At 43.7% G+C, this 20058-nt stretch overlaps 1 protein-coding gene and 1 long non-coding RNA gene across 6 annotated transcripts in view; one reads left to right on the forward strand and one right to left on the reverse strand.

Annotated features, from left to right (window-relative positions):
- The window catches only part of LOC142362071 (uncharacterized), a 12820-nt gene extending 11213 nt beyond the window's left edge, over positions 1 to 1607 (reverse strand). Inside the window, exon 1 of the long non-coding RNA XR_012764629.1 lies at positions 1524 to 1607. This is a non-coding gene — a long non-coding RNA (uncharacterized LOC142362071). The remainder of the gene's footprint in view (positions 1 to 1523) is intronic.
- A 749-nt stretch (positions 1608 to 2356) lies between these two features.
- The window catches only part of CAPN3 (calpain 3), a 29915-nt gene continuing 12213 nt past the window's right edge, over positions 2357 to 20058 (forward strand). The window contains exons 1-12 of one of the 5 annotated variants that reach the window (XM_075427307.1): positions 2357 to 3103; positions 9132 to 9201; positions 11039 to 11157; positions 11800 to 11933; positions 12392 to 12560; positions 13206 to 13346; positions 15887 to 15970; positions 16379 to 16464; positions 17148 to 17225; positions 17686 to 17846; positions 18399 to 18568; positions 19201 to 19212. In XM_075427307.1, coding sequence (XP_075283422.1) covers positions 2810 to 3103; positions 9132 to 9201; positions 11039 to 11157; positions 11800 to 11933; positions 12392 to 12560; positions 13206 to 13346; positions 15887 to 15970; positions 16379 to 16464; positions 17148 to 17225; positions 17686 to 17846; positions 18399 to 18568; positions 19201 to 19212 — 1518 coding nt within the window. In that variant the 5' untranslated portion in view covers positions 2357 to 2809. Of the gene's footprint in view, positions 3104 to 9131; positions 9202 to 11038; positions 11158 to 11799; positions 11934 to 12391; positions 12561 to 13205; positions 13347 to 15886; positions 15971 to 16378; positions 16465 to 17147; positions 17226 to 17685; positions 17847 to 18398; positions 18569 to 19200; positions 19213 to 20058 lie in introns of those variants that run through there. The other 4 variants (XM_009933092.2, XM_075427309.1, XM_075427306.1 and 1 more) reach the window with 4 other exon arrangements.

Below are 20058 nucleotides of genomic sequence, written 5' to 3' on the forward strand. Positions count from 1 at the left end.
CCTGTTCCAGTCTCCGTCACCCTCAGAGGGAAGAAGTTCTTCCTCATGTTCAGGCGGAACTTCCTATGCTTCAGTTTGTGCCCGTTGCCCCTTGTCCTGTCGCTGGGCACTACTGAAAAGAGCTTGGCCCCATCCTCCTGACACCCACCCTTGAGATATTTGTAAGTATATATTAGGTCCCCTCGCAGCCTTCTCTTCTTCAGGCTGAACAAGCCTAGCTCCCTCAGCCTTCTCGTAGGAGAGATGTTCCAGTGCACTACAGTAAGTACTCATGGGTCAAATTTTCAGTGGTATGAAGTCCCTAAAGTTCTGTGGATTTTGATAGGAATTAGTTGCTGAAAATCTTAGCAGTTGTGTCTTTAGATCTGAGGAAATAAATTTCAAAGACTATCATTTGTATTGATATTTGTAACAACTCACTTTTCCACATATTTATGCCATAAATGAAGAAATAAATTTATAGTATATATTTACCAAAAAAGTCATTCAATTCAATTAGTGAAAACAACTGGAGATAAAACTTCATGAAAACTAAACAGAAAGATTATCATCCATGTAGTTCACTTTTGGTCTGTCTGAACAGGTCAGCTATTAAGGTACTTCTGCTTGCAAGAAATTCCATTGCAAAAGGTGGTTTAATTCCTAATGGACAAAGGATTTATTTTGCTGTTCGTAGCAGACAGCACATCCATTCTTCTCTATGGTAAATTGTGTTTCTTTAAAGACACCATTTGTCTTATACTAGCAACTGCTGTTTCTGACAAAAAAGACCTACATAACAAAAGCATCTGTCCATTAAAAAATAAGAAAAGGAGAAGCTGTTTTTTGAACAGGTATAAAGAACATCCGTAAAGAGCAACAATAGGTTAGAAGTGAGAAGTGCATGTCCAGCTGCTATTCCCTATGCAGGCACTAGCTGAACTGTTAGCTGTAGGAGCAGGTCATACCCTGACACTTGCTGCCCATCCCAAGAAAAAATAAATATAAAACTACTGTTAATCCTTCACTTGATCATCCCCAGCAGCCCACAAGGAGTTTGTCAAATATCACACCTGTGCTACTGACATTCTTCCCAAAACAGTGCTCTGTGTACAAGATGTAATAGATGAATTTTTGTATTGGGCAAGAAGGGAAAATATGAAAGAAAGAACATATGCACAGGCTCCAAAATGAGCATTTTTGCTGGGGCTGTGCAGTGAGAGGCCCTTGCATCTCACTACTCGCATTGCTCTTGAAATATCCTAGAAAGAGTTTCACATAGCTCTGCCAAGCTGTCCTGCAAAGTAATGTCAAATATGAGACCTTCAATCCTTGCATCTAAATGTAACAAGGAAGTCATCAATTCTGCATCTGGACAACCCACCCTGAAGCAATTGCATTCCTGTTTCCACAAACACTTTAATATGTCCTTTCTGATTGCCCTGTTGGTGCAAGAAGGCTTGCATGATAAAAGGATTGAGGCCACCATTAGAAGACTGAGGATTAATACTCGAGAGGTTAGTCAAGCTTGCCAACTATATTACCTTCTTTAAAAGTTCCCGTAGTGGAGGTTGTTTAATGAGCTGTAGAGATTGTCCGTTGTACTGTTGATTTGAAGTGTGTAAACCAAGCAAATGGCTGAGCAAGAAAAAAGAACTGGTGCCTTGGAAAACACCATAGTACTAGGGCAGAAGGTCAGCAATGTGTACATGCAGCAGAGTCCAGGGACCGGTGTCATTAGGCAAAAATAACACTGATATCATCATGTGATTTAAGACCTCCCAGTCAAAGAAAAATCAAGGTATTAGGGGGCTTTTCTTGACATAAAAGCAATGTCACCTTTTAAAGAACTGGATTATATAGAAGAGCAACAGGTGTTTAGATTTTCTTTCACAGAGACTGTGAATTTGTCCCTCTAAGACTGGTATATCCTAACACACACAGAATGGCTCACTTTCCACACTGGGCCCCTTATAAAATTTGCTGCCCCTGTGTAGAAAGATGCCTTTCACATTGGAGGTTGCTGTCACCAGGTGAATCTTAGTGCTGGCGAGCTGCTCTCTAGAGGAGCCAAACCCCGCTGGCAGGTATTGACCTGACCTCCGTAGCATAAAATAATTACCTTTTTCACCATTCAGAGCATGTCTTCAGATAATCCTCTCTACTAGTAAAAATCTCTGTATAACTGTTCTGCAGCAAAGGGTAGAAACAACAAGTCACATACACAGTTCCTTCAGGAGTGTCAGGACTAGTTTATTGGCTGGCAGAGCTTCATAAGCACATTCCCAAACCAGCAGGAGTTTAGCTTCCGGTTTCACTGTTCTCTCTACTTAAGGAAAGGATGAGCTGCTTGCACCAGGAGTCGGCCTGCACATGGAGCCTGCCCCAGGAACATGCCTGGCCTCAACACGAGCTGCACAGAAGACTGACACCACCTCACTAACACCCTCCCTCTCGCTTTCCCTCTCACTCTTTGCCTGTAGTTATTTTTAGATTTCATGGGTTAAAGCGTGTCCCTTCTGGACACTTGTACGCACACACAAGGCAGAGACACACGCTGTAGATACTATAGCTCAGGCACGGGAGCTAGACAACGGATGATCTTGTTCCACATCAAGGAATAAATTCTGCTTTCTTATGACAAAATACTGCCCTTTGAGAGGATGCACGACGTGCTCAACCACATGGAATTTTGTTGCTTGCAAATTTGACTAGGAGCCTTTCAACGGATCGAAAAAGCGGGTTACACAGCAACTTCCTCTTTTCTCAAATTTCCTTCCAGTTTGCAAGATCTTGCTTTCTTTCAGCATTTGCTTTAAGCCCGGTTCCCATGCCGTCCGCCATAAATGCAGCGGTGGCTCAGCAGACAGCTGCTGGGTCGGGTCCCAGCGCTACTATTAGCACTACAACTGAAGGTGCGGGTGGGGGCACAGGGGGGATTTATTCTGCCATTATAAGTCGCAACCAGCCCATTATCAGAGTAAAGGAGAAGACCTATGAAGAGCTTCACAAAAAGTGCCTGGAGAAAAACATTCTCTATGAAGATCCTGATTTTCCACCCAATGAGTCCTCCCTCTTCTATAGCCAGAAAATCCCCATCAAGTTTGAATGGAAAAGACCACGTGTAAGTAACATGTTGCTGAGTGCCTTTTGCTTTCTGTAAGTTGAAGTATTCACCCTGAGCTTATATTTTTGCAGAAAGTGTGTGTCGGAGGCGGTGGGGCGAATAAGCTGGAAGTGTATTTCATTAGAGCTCTCCTGGAGGATAACTAGCTAGGGCTGGGGAAGCTTAGCGAGTGTGTACATAACGACTAAAATACAATAAACAAAACAGATGGAATGAAATATGTAGAAAAAGAAATACGGAATTTAATTTTCTTCTTGCATGATTTGCTAGGGATTTTCTTGTCTGAAAGTACCAAAGAAAAATTCTCCTCATTCTGTGACAAGTTACTGAGTTTGCTGAAGCTTAATTTTTAAACACTGCCTTATTTCAGTTACAACTTTACTTTAGTATTCTGGTGGTTTCCTAATCTGTGAAAATAGAAGGACAGGTTGTGGTCTGAAACATGCTTTTATTCAGTTGTTTGTTCCCAACATTGCTTAGCCAACTTACAAAGGTTGTTTAGCATATTATCCACTTACTATGAATGCGGGTGTTGTAATCACAACGAGGGCCCGCTCGCCTGCTAACCCCATTTATTTTTCCTATCTTGTGGGCATTCCCCAGCCAGCCTTCCTCTTCTTCTTCCCTGTCTCTCGCAGGCAGAGGACCAATTCCTCAATTGCCATTTGATTCTCCATCCTACTACAGGAGGAGTTACCCTCTTTCCATATCGTTCCTGCTGGGTGGTTGCTCCCCTCCAGCGAGGCAGCCCCCGGGATGCTGCCTCGGCCCCTGCCATCCCCCGTCCGGCAGCAAGGACGCGGTTCTGAGGAGCTTCCCCAGGTCCCTCCCTGGCAGTTTCTGGCCATCTCTTCTAGATTTGCCATACTTCCCCAACACCCAAATGTGTGCTTGAATGGCAGAGTCGGTGTTGATAGATAAAACTAACCACAGGAATGTAAATAAATAGCGAAAGACCAGGAGCTCTTGCGGGTAGCTGCTGCAGACGCAGAGGAAAGGGCCATGTGCCGCTGCCACAACAATGTGAGCAACGTGGGGGGAGCAACATGACTCCTCCATCTGCCGTGCCCTCTGCGTTTGTGCTCTGTCATTCCTTCATCGTCACCACAGCTGCATCAGGTCTTGGGAATTTCTAATTTAAATGGAGAGCTGAGAAATAGGTGACCTGTTCCTGACTGCGTCTGGCTTTTGAGTCACCTTAGTCATGCCACCTAAGCAATTTGTATCCAAGCTCCCCCCCCCGCCACGTGAGATCAATGTATGAGAATATATATACATAAAAGATTAATGCTGGCCTTAAATGAGCATTATTTGTGATGACATGAATCCACGTGGGATTGTTGAATGTGAGTTTTTCCAGAAGTTCCAAGTATTATTTGAGGAATCACAAAGTTAATCTAAAGGGCAAGTGTTCACCAGTTACCAACGCTATAACCAAGGACTGATGATGGTGCCATTCCTCAGCTTCATAGTGCTGCTTCACTGTAGCTCTTGGCATACTGTGCTGACGTACGGAAAGGCTTGAGTCTGCCTTTGCACCTGGGATTGACGAGGAGCCCACAGAAAGTCAGCCACCATGGATGACACTGCCCCGATCCCTGGCTCTGAGCAGAGGCGCCCGCTGAGCCCGGCGTGGGCATCTCCTGCTCCCACGTGTGGGGTGCCAGGACCTGGGCTCTCCCCGCTTCCCCTGGCAATGGCCATGCTGGGACTGGGCCTTTTCCTCGAGGCTGCTCCAATTCATTGCTGAGGTGACGAGAGGTGTCCAGCACCCCAGCCCCAAAGCTATCCCTTGCTCTCATGCATCTGGTCCTACAGGCTCTTCTCTTCGCAGCTGGTGCTACCCAGAGGTCAGGTCCTCCCCCGCTGTCTGACGAAATGGTTGGGCTCTGCTGCTGCGAGTGCAGCAAGGGCATGAGGACGGGTCCGGTGCCTCACCATCAGGACGACTGCCACACAGGGCAGCTGTGAGCCTTGACATGGGGCGGCGAGAAGGCCCCTGTAATTCTACCCAGGTAGTGACTGCCATGCCATGGCATGAATGCACAGAGCAGACCTCCTAATACTCGATTCGGGCACAAGGCAAGTGACAACCCTGAAAGCTTCCCTGAGTAAAGGCTGCAGGATCCATCCAGTGTTTCTGTTCAGAGTACACATGAGCGTGATTTAGGTACGGAGAGGGGAAAGAAAATCCCCCTCAGTTAATGCATAATATTGAATCACGCGCTCACCCATGGAAGGTAAGAGAAGCCTGAAGAGCCCTTCTCACCTGCACCAGGCTACATCCAGCTCAGTGATAGGCTGTGCTCTGCTTTCTTGACGGCCTCAACCTCCCCCACCTATGCTGCCTGCAGGACCTTCTCTCACCTGAGAGCAGGACCGAGGTCACTGATCTTCGAGAGCTGAGAAAAAGTCTTTATTATAACATAATGCAGGCTATCGAGAGGCCCAGCTGCAGTCCTGTTTGGATTTAATGACACTAGGACGTTAATAGGCAGAATCTGCCGTGACACTGTGCTTTCAAATGCCCCATGATCATTCTCCTTGCTCACAGCCAGGAGGCCACAGCATTAACAACCAGATTCAGTGACTTCCCTATGGTGATCCTCTCCGTAGCCAAGAAAATCATCGGGAGGAGCTTTCTTTTCATAACGAATACAAACAAAATCAAGTCAGCAGACTTGTGGATTTTGCTTAGAATGAAAATGAATCAGTCTGGTCATCTGCTGCCTGGGTGTGAAGCTGTTTGAATTTAGTAATCACAAAATGTGTGTCTCTGCAGGCAGTACCACAAAGCAAAGACGGCATTTAGTGCTATGAAGGCAGGGCTTTCAGATGAGGGTAATCCAACTCTGAAACTCTAAAACCAGCTTGGTGTCTGACACCATCGAGCTCTGCCTTGAAGTTTGCAGCACAGCCATTTAATAGCATGGTCTAGACCATGAACGGCCAAGGGAAAAGCACGAGGCTACAAATTGTCTTAGGCAGGCCAAAGAAGACGCTTTCTTTACTTGATAGGATCAGTTTAAGGAATTTACTTAGAATGCCATAGTTCATTAACAGCAGTTTCTGAAAGAATTAATACCTTTTACTGCAACAGTATAAACTGACTGGAGGATTTTTCATGACACAGAAGAAAAGCTAATGAAAATACAACAAAGGTCAAATGCCATTTTTAGTTGCATGCTGCCTTGACATTTTCCAGTGCTCCCTTCCAACTGACTTTATAAGTACCCTCTGCCCAGAAAGCAGCATGCACTACTAATGGGTTTTTCCAAGGATTCTCTGTCTCCTTTGCTGTAACTTTGACTCTTTGTAGTGAAATTACAGTCCAAACTGAACCAACCCAGTGAATGCAAAGGTCCTTTGGATAGTACCGAGGCAATCTGAGGCATTCAGATCAGAGGAGACTCTTTCTAGATGCATCATTGCATCAGTGAAGTGCAGCCTATTGGGATTCTCTGTGGTAACTTGATCTAAGAGGTGAAGAGCAATCCCTTGCTCAGCCAGAAAGACTGGAAGGACAGACCTGCCACCCGCATCTTGAAAACCAGGTCCTCTCTCTCTGCTGACAGAGGACTTTCCATCAGCCTTGGAAGACCTTGAAACCTTTCCCTGTAACTTCAGCTGTACTCAGCACAACTAGCACAGCTGGAGATGAACTAGAGTAATACAATTTTAAAAGCATATCCACAGTGTACTAAATGCACCTGGCTACCATAAAGAAATGCAAGAAAAGCATTTCTGTCATAGCTGAATAAGCCCACATGACAACTGTGTGATTTCCTCCTTTGCGTTCCTTTTCCAACTATCCTCCAAAGCAAATGAGCCCAAGATGCAATAAATTGCACTGAGGAACAGTCATCGCTGTACATTTAATACCTGGAAACATTTAGGCACCATGTAACTACCTTCATCTGAAATACAGCATGCTGGATTTCAGAGCTTGTTGCTTATTGAGCAGCATCAATCTCAGTAATAGGGGTTGAAAAAGCACAATCCAAACACCTGGCATCTCACAACTAGTTTTCAGGATAGTACAACAGCAACATGAGGAGGAATATTTTCAAGAAAGCAAGTGGGTGGAGAAAAGCACGAAGGCATCTTAGACAGCTGCCTTGACAGATCTGGACAGGACAGCTGACTGAGGACCAAAATAACAGGACAATCCCTCCATTCCCTTCCTCGAGGAGAATAAGGTGACTGCTGGGGGGAGCCAGAAGCTGGTCTTTCTATCTGGCTGTATGAGTAATCCACATACTTACATTAAAGCAACTCTGCTGATTACTGTGAAGGAGCAAAAAAGTGGGCTCAAGCCAAGTGAAACTAATAGACCTGAAACATGAGTCTGGGAAAACCCAGGGCTAGCCTGATGACATGGGAAAAGCACTTTAGACCACAGAGGTAGCGTCAACTGCCTGTACTGTCACACAAGCAATTGTCAGTTGTTTCTTCTTTCTCCTTCCTGCTCCAGCCCTGCCATCTTCCAGCAGATTGGGTTCTTGGACTATAATTTGTCTTCTTCCCCATTTGCAGCTGCTCAGGGAAGTGGTCCTCAGGAAGCAATATATTTCTTTCTTTACCCTCTCAAGAGATGGGTCCGAAAGTTAAGCGTCTTCTTTTTCTTACCCATATCAAGTATTTGAGTATGAGAGATTGGATAAAGCAGGGACCTTTTTTCTCTCTATGACAGGTTGTACCTACTCCTTCTCTTGGGTTTCCTATGCCCCGCAGTCCTTTGTCCCATATAGAAAAGGTTCTATGTAATCCTGCAATACTCCCACCTCATCTGCTGGTAGTTCCTATGTAGTTCTTCCCTCCCCACAGGAATTCCTGAATTCTTTATGCCTGTACAGCATCTTGTTCCCATTCTGTACTAGTATAAATACTGACAAACCCAATACATCGTCCTAAGTGCAGGACAAAAGAAGAGCTTCCTGACCTCAGAGACAGCTGACCACAGAATCACAGAATCACAGAATGGTAGGGGTGGGAAGGGACCTCTGTGGGTGATCTAGTCCAACCCCCCCGCCGAAGCAGGGTCACCTACAGCAGGCTGCACAGGACCTTGTCCAGGCGGGTCTTGAATATCTCCAGAGAAGGAGACTCCACAACCTCCCTGGGCAGCCTGTTCCAGTGCTCCGTCACCCTCAGAGGGAAGAAGTTCTTCCTCATCTTCAGACAGAACTTCCTGTGCCTCAGTTTGTGCCCATTGCCCCTTGTCCTGTCACTGGGCACCACTGAAAAGAGTTTGGCCCCATCCTCCTGACACCCACCCTTCAGATATTTATAAGCATTTATTAGGTCCCCTCGCAGCCTTCTCTTCTTCAGGCTGAACAAGCCCAGCTCCCTCAGCCTCTCCTTGTAGGGGAGATGTTCCAGTCCCCTCACCATCCTTGATATCTGTATACATTTCTGAATGCAGCATTGGCAATTAAATACTGCAACATGAGGAAAAAAATAAAATCTCTTAATCAGCAATTGATTATTCCTGAGAATTAAACATCTGATCCTGGGCAAATTTTAAGGAGGAATATTACTGGGTTTCATTCCTGATGAAATGGAGTCTTCAACCCTATTAATGCCCCAGCATATTAGGTAGTACAAATTGGACACCTTAAACCTGCAGTCATTTAAAAATAATTTAATCTGGTCCCCTGATGCTCTTTCCACCTACCTGCTCTCCTGTCTCCTCCAATAGGGGTTTTTTTTCATTATTGTGTAGAAAAATATTTTTTACCTATTCTTCTAATTTTAATGTGTTTAGACCCTGTACAGAGGGAGCCCCCCAGGCTAGCTATTAGACCCTGTAGATACATGCAGAAAACTCTGGCTCAAGTCTGTAACATCCAGGATCCAAAATATTTTCATAGTAAAATTCTGCAGCTGAAAACTCTGCAAGAGATTTTGATATCCACAAACTATCCTGCTGGAAAACTGTGTCCTAAAACAGCCTTTATTTCTGTGGCAAACCGGCATCATAATGCATGCTTTTCCTGCTCATACATCTGTTTATATTTTGCAGGAAATCTGTGAGAATCCACGGTTTATTATTGGTGGAGCCAACAGAACAGATATCTGCCAAGGAGAATTAGGTATGACATTCTTACTTCAACTCTGCACTTTTTAAAGTCTGCATCACTTAGTTTTCTTTTGCTGCCAGGGTGATATTTTATAGTATACTACTGCACATCTACTGATTCCTTTTCTCTGTAGTAAATGGTTGATATCTACCTAATAGCAATCTAGGGAAGAACTTTAAGTGAAAGATGCTTTGCAGGGTGTTTTGCTTTTCATGAACTAATATCATGAGTTCATTCATCAAAGCGACACTTGGCCTTTCTTTGGGCTTTGAGGAGGGACAAAATTAGTTAAGACAAGAATAAGTGATATAGACAAGGAGCTATTTGACTAAGAGAAAAATCTAATCAGCCACTGTTGTATTTTTTCAGGTATTTAGTCCTGTTATTTCCATACAGGAGCTTCTGAAGGCCTCCAGCTAAGTGTGCCTTGTACTCAAGGACAACCCCTATATTGAAGACCTTAAGCTCAGATGCTCAAAGATACTTTGATATATAGAGCTGCTACTTAGGTACAAATGATGCCGCAACAGTTGTCCACACAGCACTCCCCTGCACTGCTTTGTAAAGTCATTCCCCACTCAGCTTTCCCATGTCTTTCATGGTTTTATAGCTTCTCCTGTGATCTATTTCCTAAGCTAATACATCCTAACGTGTGTTAATCTTTTCATTTAAGTGTTGTTCTGTGCTTGTGGCTGTCCACATCACCTTCCCTGTACTTTTTCTTTTTTTCCATTTATTTAAAACTGCATTTCTTTTTGAGGTGACCAGAACTTCACAGTTGCCAAGGTGTGGCTGCAAATAAATGTATGTGCATAATATGTTCTCTCTTTTGTCTTCCGTTCCTTCCCCAACTACATATAGAATTGTATACCTTTTTGACTTCTGCTGAACATTGGATAGTTTAGAAAACTCCTGTTCACAGTGGACCCCACATCCTTCCTAAGGGGAAATAGGTAACTTAGAATGTACTGCTATATGTATAGAGTTGGCTTTCCAAAATATACACATATTTTTATATGTTTTACCACTCCACCAGTTTCATACATTTATTTTACACCTCTCTGTAATCAGGTCTAGTTTTCACTATCTCGTATAATTCTCTTACCCACTAATTCACACTGCTCAGGCAAGCTTACCCTATAACCTCTCTTACAGTAGCAGCTAAGGGGTTTTAATTAAGGGTTGAGGCATCCTTTGCTGAACACAGAAGTACTATGGGAGAAAGACACTTTCCCAGAGCTCCCACAGAGGTGGAAAACTTGTGCAAGAGTCTGAAGGAGGAACTGAAAAGTGCTAAAGGGGACAGTGTTTACAACAGTGCAGACACAGATTCAAAACAGTGAAAATGTGTCAGAGCAATGAAGCAGGAAAGCAGCCCCACAGAATGATGACTGGCACAGTGGGTTATCTTGAGAGCAGAAAATGAAAAAGAGACTGAACCTCAGCTGCACAGAGCTCCACCTGGGAGAGAGTTGTCCCTCAGCTGGTCTCTGTCCTAAGCTTGGAAGGAGAAGCAATGCGGGAAGTCAGATAGGCATTCACATGGGACAGGGAAATCTTAACACAGGTAACAGTGCTCATCAGATTTTAGGCTTGTTTCTAATTTACAGGGAGCATCATTTATTTAACAGGTGTCTACCTAGCCACGAATGATGCCAGTGAGCATTTACAGAGCACAAATAATTAAAGTGCTAAAGTACTGCAGAATGCATGGAGAAGAGCCCTCTCCTGAAAGGCAATGGCATGCTCTACTGAGAATTAACATGTCACTTTGCAGTATCTCAGGTTTTCCCTTGGATTCTAGATGCTCTGTCCTTTCATTTTGTCTGCTGCTTCTGCTTGTTTACAGGTGACTGCTGGTTCCTTGCTGCCATTGCTTGCCTGACACTGAACAAAAAACTACTCTGTAGAGTCATACCTCATGACCAGTCCTTTATACAAAACTATGCTGGCATCTTTCACTTCCAGGTGAGTCCTTTCATCTGGCGGGAAGCAGATGCAACTGTATTTACCCAAGAGAGACCTCAGCTCTCGGGCATGCTTTTCCCTCTCGCTTTTCCACCCTTTGGAAGCATGAGCGACAACCGGGAAGGAGGAGGGATTGAATTGCCTCACCATGACCTCTTCCAACAGGGCAGTCACAGCAGGGTCAGGCCATACAGGCGACCAGGGAGCATTAACCCACCAAGGAAGCAAATGCAGATTGCGGTGTCCTGCGTGTAAGGGATAGCAACAGGTGCCTGGTCCTGCCTCACTGCTCGGACACAGCGCTACAGCCAGCACAGGCACGCTGGTAGTTGGCAAGAGTATCTATTTTTAGGCCCACAAGCAGCTGGTCCATCAAAAACAAGTTACTGAAGAACCGCTTATTCAGAAAAGATTGACTGCTTTCCATATTTCCCTTGGATCTGCTAAGGGACCTCTCGCTATCCTGAACGCGTTGCACAGGGGAATTCAGTCTGGCTGCCTCCCTCCCAACAGCCATCGCTTTATGCCACATTATGAAGCAGTTAATTTCCACATTTCCCTCTCTCAGCCTGGCTTTTCAGCCAGGCTCCCCCTCCCTGCACCAGGTCAACCCAGAGTTTTTTTCTGTTTGCCTCGATTCAGTTCTGGCGCTATGGAGACTGGGTGGACGTCGTCATTGATGACTGCTTACCCACGTACAACAACCAGCTGGTCTTTACCAAGTCCTCCCAGCGCAACGAGTTCTGGAGCGCCCTCCTGGAAAAGGCCTATGCAAAGTAAAATGACCTGTTGGACCGTGCCGGGCTCCCCGACAAAGCTTTGGCTGGGGAGGGGGCTAAACCACTGCGTACAGAACCCATAATAAGCATGTAGAGAGCCTCTGAACACACCAGTGCCTGTTCCCATAGGTGCTTACACCTCAGAATTGGGGATGGGGTAAAACATATTTTGTAGGGGCTTTTGCTACTCATTCAGAGGTCTACATTCGATTCTCAACATCTTTTTTTGTTTGTTTGTTTGTTTGTTTTGATGTGTGCAGGTGGCACATTTCCAAACTTTTAACTTGAGGGTTACCAAACAGATGGTTTGTGGGTTTTTTTAAGTGTATGTGTGTTTATATATATTTATTTATACCTACACACAAAATAAATATTTATTATGTATAAAAAGTATATATAGGTAGGTATCTTTATCTGTGTAAAAGAGAATCTTATGTTTCTTTTCTCTTTCCAAGACTCCATGGGTCATACGAAGCTTTGAAAGGAGGCAACACCACCGAAGCCATGGAGGACTTCACAGGAGGAGTGACAGAGTTCTACGAGATAAAGGATGCCCCTAAAGATATCTATAAAATCATGAAACATGCCATTGACAGAGGATCCCTCATGGCCAGCTCCATTGATGTGAGTCCATACGAACTTTACAGATGAGCCATAAGAAATGGCAGAGGGACCTCTCCATCCATAATCAAATATATGTGACCATTTGGAACTGCTTGTTTTAGTCCACATAGCAAGCATCCATTTCTAGGAGATGGAGTAATCTCCCCTAGACACCACCCATTAGCAAATAGCAAGTGCCAAAAGGGAAATGAACAGAAACAGAACACAGAGGTAGGAAGAAAGGGTGCGATCAGCAAAACCAGCACCTCCCACCCTCAGTGCCCTTGCCCAATGAAATGAGGTTCAGTAGGGAGCTGCTGCAACCCTTTGAAGACACAAGTCTTCATGCCAAGGATGCGAAGTGCACAAATGCTTGGGAAATCAACCCTTCAGTTGCCAACATAGTCTTAAATTGTCTTCATTTACTGTGGTTAATTTAAAAGCGAAAGTAAAAAAAATTAGCTTCAATAACCATTATGGAATATGAAGTTGCAGTGAGGGCAGAAGAACAACCAGTGTTACCAACCACTGTAGATAAGTATGGACCATCTAGCATGTAATGAGAAGTTCTCTAGGCCATTTTTTACCACTCATCTTGCATCATTTCTCTTCTCTCTCCCTGCCTCATCTTTCTGCGTGATACTTTTCTCTCATCCTCTGTATCAGGATAACCTCGGCTTTTCATATGGATCAGCTCCTCGGAGTGACATTGGGGAACTGATTGCTCGAATGGTGAAGAATCTAGAAAATGCGCAGATGACTCACTCCACTGTAGACTACCAGGGGACAGACGAAAGGCCAGCCTGGGTTCGTATGTTTCCAGCAGTGGCTGACTTCACAGGGCTTTTATTTACAGACAGAACAGTTAGAGAAACATATTATCTATGCTTTTAAATCCTTATTTGGCCTCACTGAGTTATCGCAGCACTAAAGACCTGTTCTTACGGATGCTATTTGACATAAGTACTAAAGGATTTCAGTCCTTTCAAACACAGTGGCTGATACTAGAGGGCTTTGCTGATACTGAGGCAAAGGGTTGTTGGCTTGTGGCAAAAGCTTATAATATCCAGAGCTTACCTGTACAGTAGAAATGGACAGCAAAATCACATCAAATGTGTCAAAGTGGCGCACTGATTATTGTATTTGGGAACTGGACATGATTATTGGATTTTATAAAGTCCCTCACTTGCAAAGGATGGAGAGAGTGAGAAAATTAAAATACTAGAATGGAACAAGATACCCGAGTGTGGAAAGGGCGTGAGAGAAAGAAAAATCAAGCTCTGCATGGCTCTCATTCCAGGCACAAAAGCTCTTGGTGAAGTTATTTTGAGACAGAGTGCACTATGAAGCTCTGCCTGCCAACAGAGGGGAGTCTGCTCTCGGCATGCTCCTTTTAGATTACTGCCTTTAAGACCCTCTTTTAAAATGCATAACGAGGAAAATTAAAAACGTGAAGTTTTATGTGTGTGATAAAATACAAAGTAACTCCAGCATACCTAAGTATCTAGCAAAATAGAGAGAGGGATGTTAAAACTGTTAAAGTAAAATCCCACGTTGGGAAACTTAAAAGCTGCCAAATCTGCAGAGGGACAAGTTGCTTTATCCTTCTCTGTCAGGCAGCTGTCATACTTTGCCTTTTAGGCAGCTGCATTTACATGACAATGAAATTACATCTCTCACTTTACAGAGAGAAAAAACCACACAACACTCACCCTAATTACATCATCTAAAACTTTTGGTTGCACAAATTGTCTTCTACATTTGCAGCAGAAATAGCTGATTTTTCCTCTTTTGACACCCACATGTAGTCTTCCTAAAAGGCTGAAATGGTGTAATTCTTCGGGAAACCCCAGCATGACTGCCTTGTTTTGCAAGCATGGCTGCCCAAATCACCCATGTTTTGGGGGAATTTCCTCCCCAGTGACTGTCTACTCAAAGCAGGTTTGAAAGTTCTCTATAGTTGCTGCTCCAACAGCTGTTTTGCTGCTGGTTATTACACACTCCTGAGCCATAACCAGGGGAAAAAAATCATGGCTCTTGATGGAAAGAGGCAAATAGTGCAGACTTCAGAAGCACTTTAGAGAAGTGGCCCAGGGCACCAGCAGAAGTTAATATTCTTAAACAGAAAAGAGAGAAAGGGGTTCTGATAAGTAATGATGGTGACAATGTGAGTAGAAATGAAGAAAAAAGGAAATAGATATGAAGTTATAGGCATAGAAAGTATGGAAACAGGAGGAAGAAAAAAAAATAGGAGCAAAGGGGAAATAATGGAAAATAGTTGCAACAGCCAGGAAATACTTGGATGAGATCCTCCCTGCGCAAGCTGAGAATGCATCTGTGTGACCTTACTAATTCTGTGTTTCCAGCCATGCCTTTCTCATGCCCTCAGACGTGTCAGGAAGGAACGGCAGAGTTACCGGCACAGCCTTGCAGTCATCTCTCAGTGACAGACATAATGGAGGAGGGGAAGTTTCACACATTGTCCACGTGCGCATAGCAGAGCCTTCCCTTCCCACTGTTCTTAGTGATCTCTCCTACAAACACAGCAGACTGTGTGCACCTGCCATCTTCCTCTCAATTCTTTACCTCCCAGATAAACAGCATTCTAAGATTTGCAAATAAAAATATATCAGACACGCTAACAGTTGATTACCAAGACAGAAAATGTATTTACACCCGAGTAACACATTGCTGAAGAAAGCTATGCTCTTCCTGAATGTCATTGGGAAAAAATTTCAGTCATGAGGATTTTAAGGATTATGGAATAAAATGTACATCTCCACAGGAAATAAATTAAAAAAAAATAATGTAAGTTAGTAGGAACAGTGTATTAAATAGGATGTTTTAATGTCATTGTGATAACATTGCAGACATGGGTAAAGATCAAAGTATTCTTCTAGGTGTTGATCTGCTCTGATGTTTCCAGTTAATAAGTAATAACCTTACTGAGCCATACAAGAACATACTGTCCCAGGAAGGGCTGAATAGTCCTACTAATAGAAAATCTAATTATTTTGATTAAGCATGCTATATACTAGCATGTTCGGAGTGCAAAAAGCAGTAACCTTCACAAAGGGAAAAAGTAAATCACAAAATGTTCTTTTCCATTTATATTATTAACTTTTTGCTTTTTTAGTTCATGCTTCACTCCTTTCAAACCAACGACATTAATTCTGTGGGCACTGAGCTTGGCCACCTTGGCAAATGCAAAGAAGAGAACAAGACAAAACCCCCTGTCACCTGAAAGTGTGTCATCCTCCCTCCCAAAGCACGGGGTGGCAATACATGCCTTAGAGCAGCCGGCTGAGCTTTGCATGACTTACAAGGTTTTATCTCGTGTCTAACAGACCATAGTGCCGATGCAGTATGAAACCCGGATGTCTTGTGGGCTCGTGAAAGGTCATGCCTACTCTGTCACAGCCGTGGAAGAGGTACGTATGGTCCCTTCCCTCCAGCTATGGGGAGCTGTGGTCTACGATGGCCTAGAACTATGCATGTCAGCAAAGCTATAAGGGGGGGGAAAAGCAAAACAAATTATGAGCCAAGGAAACAAAATTTATATTTGAATAAATGAAAGCCTTGTGGAGAAATAAACCTGTCCGGTTTTGGCTTTCTAGGGAAACAGATATTCCACCATGGTCTGCTTGGGCAAAGGTGGCCACAGCCAGCCACGTTCTGGTCTTACAGCCTTCCCGCACTCACCCCAAGCAGGTCAGGCTGGACGATGGCCCAGGAAAGCACTGTCACTGGAGGAGCTGTGGTATCAGCAATTCGACAGGCAGAACTTTTCCTTTTGAACCTACTCTCAATCTGTTCTTGTTGTGTTCTTTTTCAATTAGACAACACTTAAAGGAGAAAAAATACGTCTGGTAAGGCTGAGAAACCCCTGGGGGCAGGTGGAATGGAATGGACCTTGGAGTGACAAGTGAGTAAAACAGCTTTACATGATTGGAAAAAAAAAAACATTGCAGCTTTATTTGCCCTTATGCAGCTTGTGCATGACCCTAACATTTAATTATGAGATATCTGAATTGTCTTTGCTGTTGTTTTGACACATGAACATTGAAGTTGATCGTAGTTGAGTGCTTAGCTGAAGATGTAAAGAGTACCTAAAAAAAAGATGTTAAGAGGGGCTCTAAGTAATGGAAATTAAGGGAGAGCCCAGTCAATCTGATTTCACCATCTAGCAAGTTCAGCAATGTACATTCTCAAAACAAGATGTGACAGTAGAAAATTCTTCTAAGTTACGGAAGAACTGGATGAAGGAAGATGTCAGAACATGAGTGAGTTTGGATAAAGCTTCTCATTAGGTTTTAGTAAAAGGAATTTCAATAGCTACTCCAGCAATGACAGTCTGCAAACACTTTTGTCTTCAAGCTAAACAAAATTAACACAGTTCAGCAGATTTTTGACAGCTGCTAAGAGGAAGTCTGAAGGGAAGGCAGAGAGGAGTAGGGCAATTATTTATTTGTGCATGTGGAGAGGAGGGTAGCATTGAGAACAAATGGTTTCAAGGCTCAGAAAGGAAAAATTTTATGGATGTAGCAAGATGATTCTTTGCTTTCCATTCTGCAAGGCTTACTGTAACTAACTTGTGTACTTTTGAAGGTCAGAAGAGTGGAACTTCATTAACGAAGCAGAGAAAATCCGCCTGCAGCACAAGATCATGGAGGATGGGGAGTTCTGGTGAGAATATTGGTCAAAAATCTGCGTTTCTCTAGGAGATATGCACCTATAGCAAAAATGAATTGTTTTTTCACTACTTAAATCCACTAAAACCATTGCAGTAATCCCCATTTGCCTTCATATTCCCAATATGCCCTGCTCTGTGCTCCCCTCATTCTCCCACCAGGTTTTATTGAGTGCCACCAGCACAGTCCTTCTAATTATGCCACACTTCCACATGCTCTCCATCACCCTTCCCATGTACCATCCTCTAAACCCAGTGTACCCCAGCTGGATCTGTACTTGTGTTAATTGACCAACCAGCAGGCCAAATGCATTAGAAAATCATGGCACTCCCACTGCAAACTTGCCCTAACAGTGGCAGTAACATGGGTTGCCCTCCTCCACCTCACCAGGATCTTTCAGACAACCGCCCGCCATGTAAATCTATTTGGGTTCAGTTTCCCCTCAATTCCTCCAGGATATCATTTGAAGATTTCATGAGGCACTTCACAAAACTTGAGATCTGTAACCTCACACCTGATACTCTGGAAGCCGACAAACTCCAGACCTGGACTGTGTCAGTCAACGAAGGGCGCTGGGTGAGAGGCTGCTCAGCTGGAGGTTGCCGCAATTATCCAGGTGAGCAATGGGTCTTAAGAGAGAGAAGGCCTCTTTGATAGCCTGTGGGATCTAACACAGTCCCCAAGTCATACCACAGCCTGATCAGCGCTTGGCCACAGGAAGAGCCTTGCTTCCTCAGTGGACAAGGCACATGATGTGGCTGGAAATCTTCTGCCATTAGGTTTGTGACAGCATCTCCTAGGCCCAAAAGGCAGGCCTGGCAAAGACAAATCATTGTTCAAATATTTTACAATGCCCCCGGTAAGATAAGAGAGATAAATTTCACTCTAACATTTAGATTTCACTCAGGAAATCCACTTTCTGATAGCTTTAGGTGCTTTGGAAGTTTGTCAGATGCCAGTTCTTCATTTTATGTCCTCCTTTGCTGTGCAGTTTCGTTAGAACTATGTAAAACCCATAACATATAAAAAATATACACACATTAGCCCAGTTTTAACCTTTCCCTCAGGAGCCACAGGCAGGGAACTTGAAAGTTCCCTTTGATCATGAGTATCGTTAGAAAACTGAAGCGTCACATGTTTGCTTTGGGTTGTTGATGGGATTTCACAGATACATTTTGGACCAATCCCCAGTATCGCTTGAAGCTCCTGGAGGAAGATGATGATCCTGAGGATGAAGAAGTTGTCTGCAGCTTTCTCGTCGCACTGATGCAGAAAAATAGGAGGAAAGAACGCAAACTGGGAGCCAACCTGTACACCATTGGCTTTGCCATCTACGAGGTAACAGCTCTAGACTGTTCTTCCTACCATGGTCACAAATCCTGGCAGTATGCCTTTACCAAGGGAGTCGCTGAATCAATCAGCCCAACTACATGAACTGCAATTTTTACTTTGCAAGGAACTCAGGGGAAACCTGGAAGAGAGGAAGGAAATTCAAGGCTTTGTAACCATTCAGCCCATAGTAACCTAAGGGTTTACCCCATGTATAAGTAATACAATTTTTAGGTTTTTATGGTGACTTAATGCCAAATTTTGACATACTGTTTCCCGTATTTTCTTCAATCTCCCTTTCATCCTTGCTGAAATGAAACATTTCATTAACAGACTAGTGTAAAAAAGGAAACAGATATCCAAAACACATATGTAGCGATTAACCTCTGTCCCTTCATGAGGAAGTCAATTTGCTCAGTCCCTTGCACAAACATACGTAGTTAAGATCTTAGCGGATCTCATGCAGATCCCAAGAAATCTGAAAAGGAAGAAAGAAATTGCTTAGAAAAATTACTTCACTTGGGAATTCTATTTACTGTCTGCATCCCCAGAAATCTATGTAAATGCCCTTCTGTATGATGTATAAGCAAGTGGACTCAGCAAACAGCTCTGACTGTTTCTTCTCTTTGTTTCTCCCTAAGGTGCCCAAAGAGGTATGATCAGAACGGAGGCAGACTGATATATTGGTGTGTGCTCAAAGCTAGTGTGGCTGTTATGCCTGTTTGTAAGTCAGCAGGAAACTGTCCAGTCAAGGTTGTTTTCAGGGGTGTAACAAAAGTGAAACTGCTAACCTTTCTGCTCTGAGTGTTTATTAGTAACATTTTGTGAGTAATTTTTAATTCCTTCTCATTCACACCCCATTTTCACCTGCACCTTTTCCTTAGTCCTTGTTTTCTATCCATATGCGACCTGGCCATGACTTGCACGGTCAGTCAGTGAGCCTGAGCAGCAGGAAGCAGCATCAGTGAGCACTTTGCCATTGCACCCCACGCAGAAGCACCCTAAACCACTTCCGTTTCCTCCTGCGAATAATGCCAATGGCCTGTATCCTGCAGCCACAGAGTCTTCTCTATAGTCTCAATATTTGTTTAGAAAACAAATGGTATTTTCAGCCATTGAAGAAAATATATTAAAAGCACACAGATTAAGAGAAGTTTTTCTCAGCCTGCCAGTAGCTGAATCATTGGCATCACAAGTTTCGCAAACAAGCTCACCTGAAGGCTACGTTACGTGGAAAACATGAAGATGACAGTCTGAATGTTGTCTTTGGTGACTACTTTACAGGTGGTTATTTCTGCAGCAAACAGCTTACAGGTGTTCTTAGCCCACAATTCTTGATGTAATTTTCATATTTGAACCAATGCAACATTTGATTATCATGTTTCATTAGTAGATACAGAATTCATGTTTTGTCCCGGCAAGGACACGTTTGCACTGAAAGCACCTGCACCTTACCACACTGCATGTAGAACTTTGCATATACCACTTCTTGCCATGCC

The sequence above is a fragment of the Opisthocomus hoazin genome, chromosome 7, assembly GCF_030867145.1.
Source record: "Opisthocomus hoazin isolate bOpiHoa1 chromosome 7, bOpiHoa1.hap1, whole genome shotgun sequence".
NCBI classification, from domain to species: Eukaryota; Metazoa; Chordata; class Aves; order Opisthocomiformes; family Opisthocomidae; genus Opisthocomus; species Opisthocomus hoazin.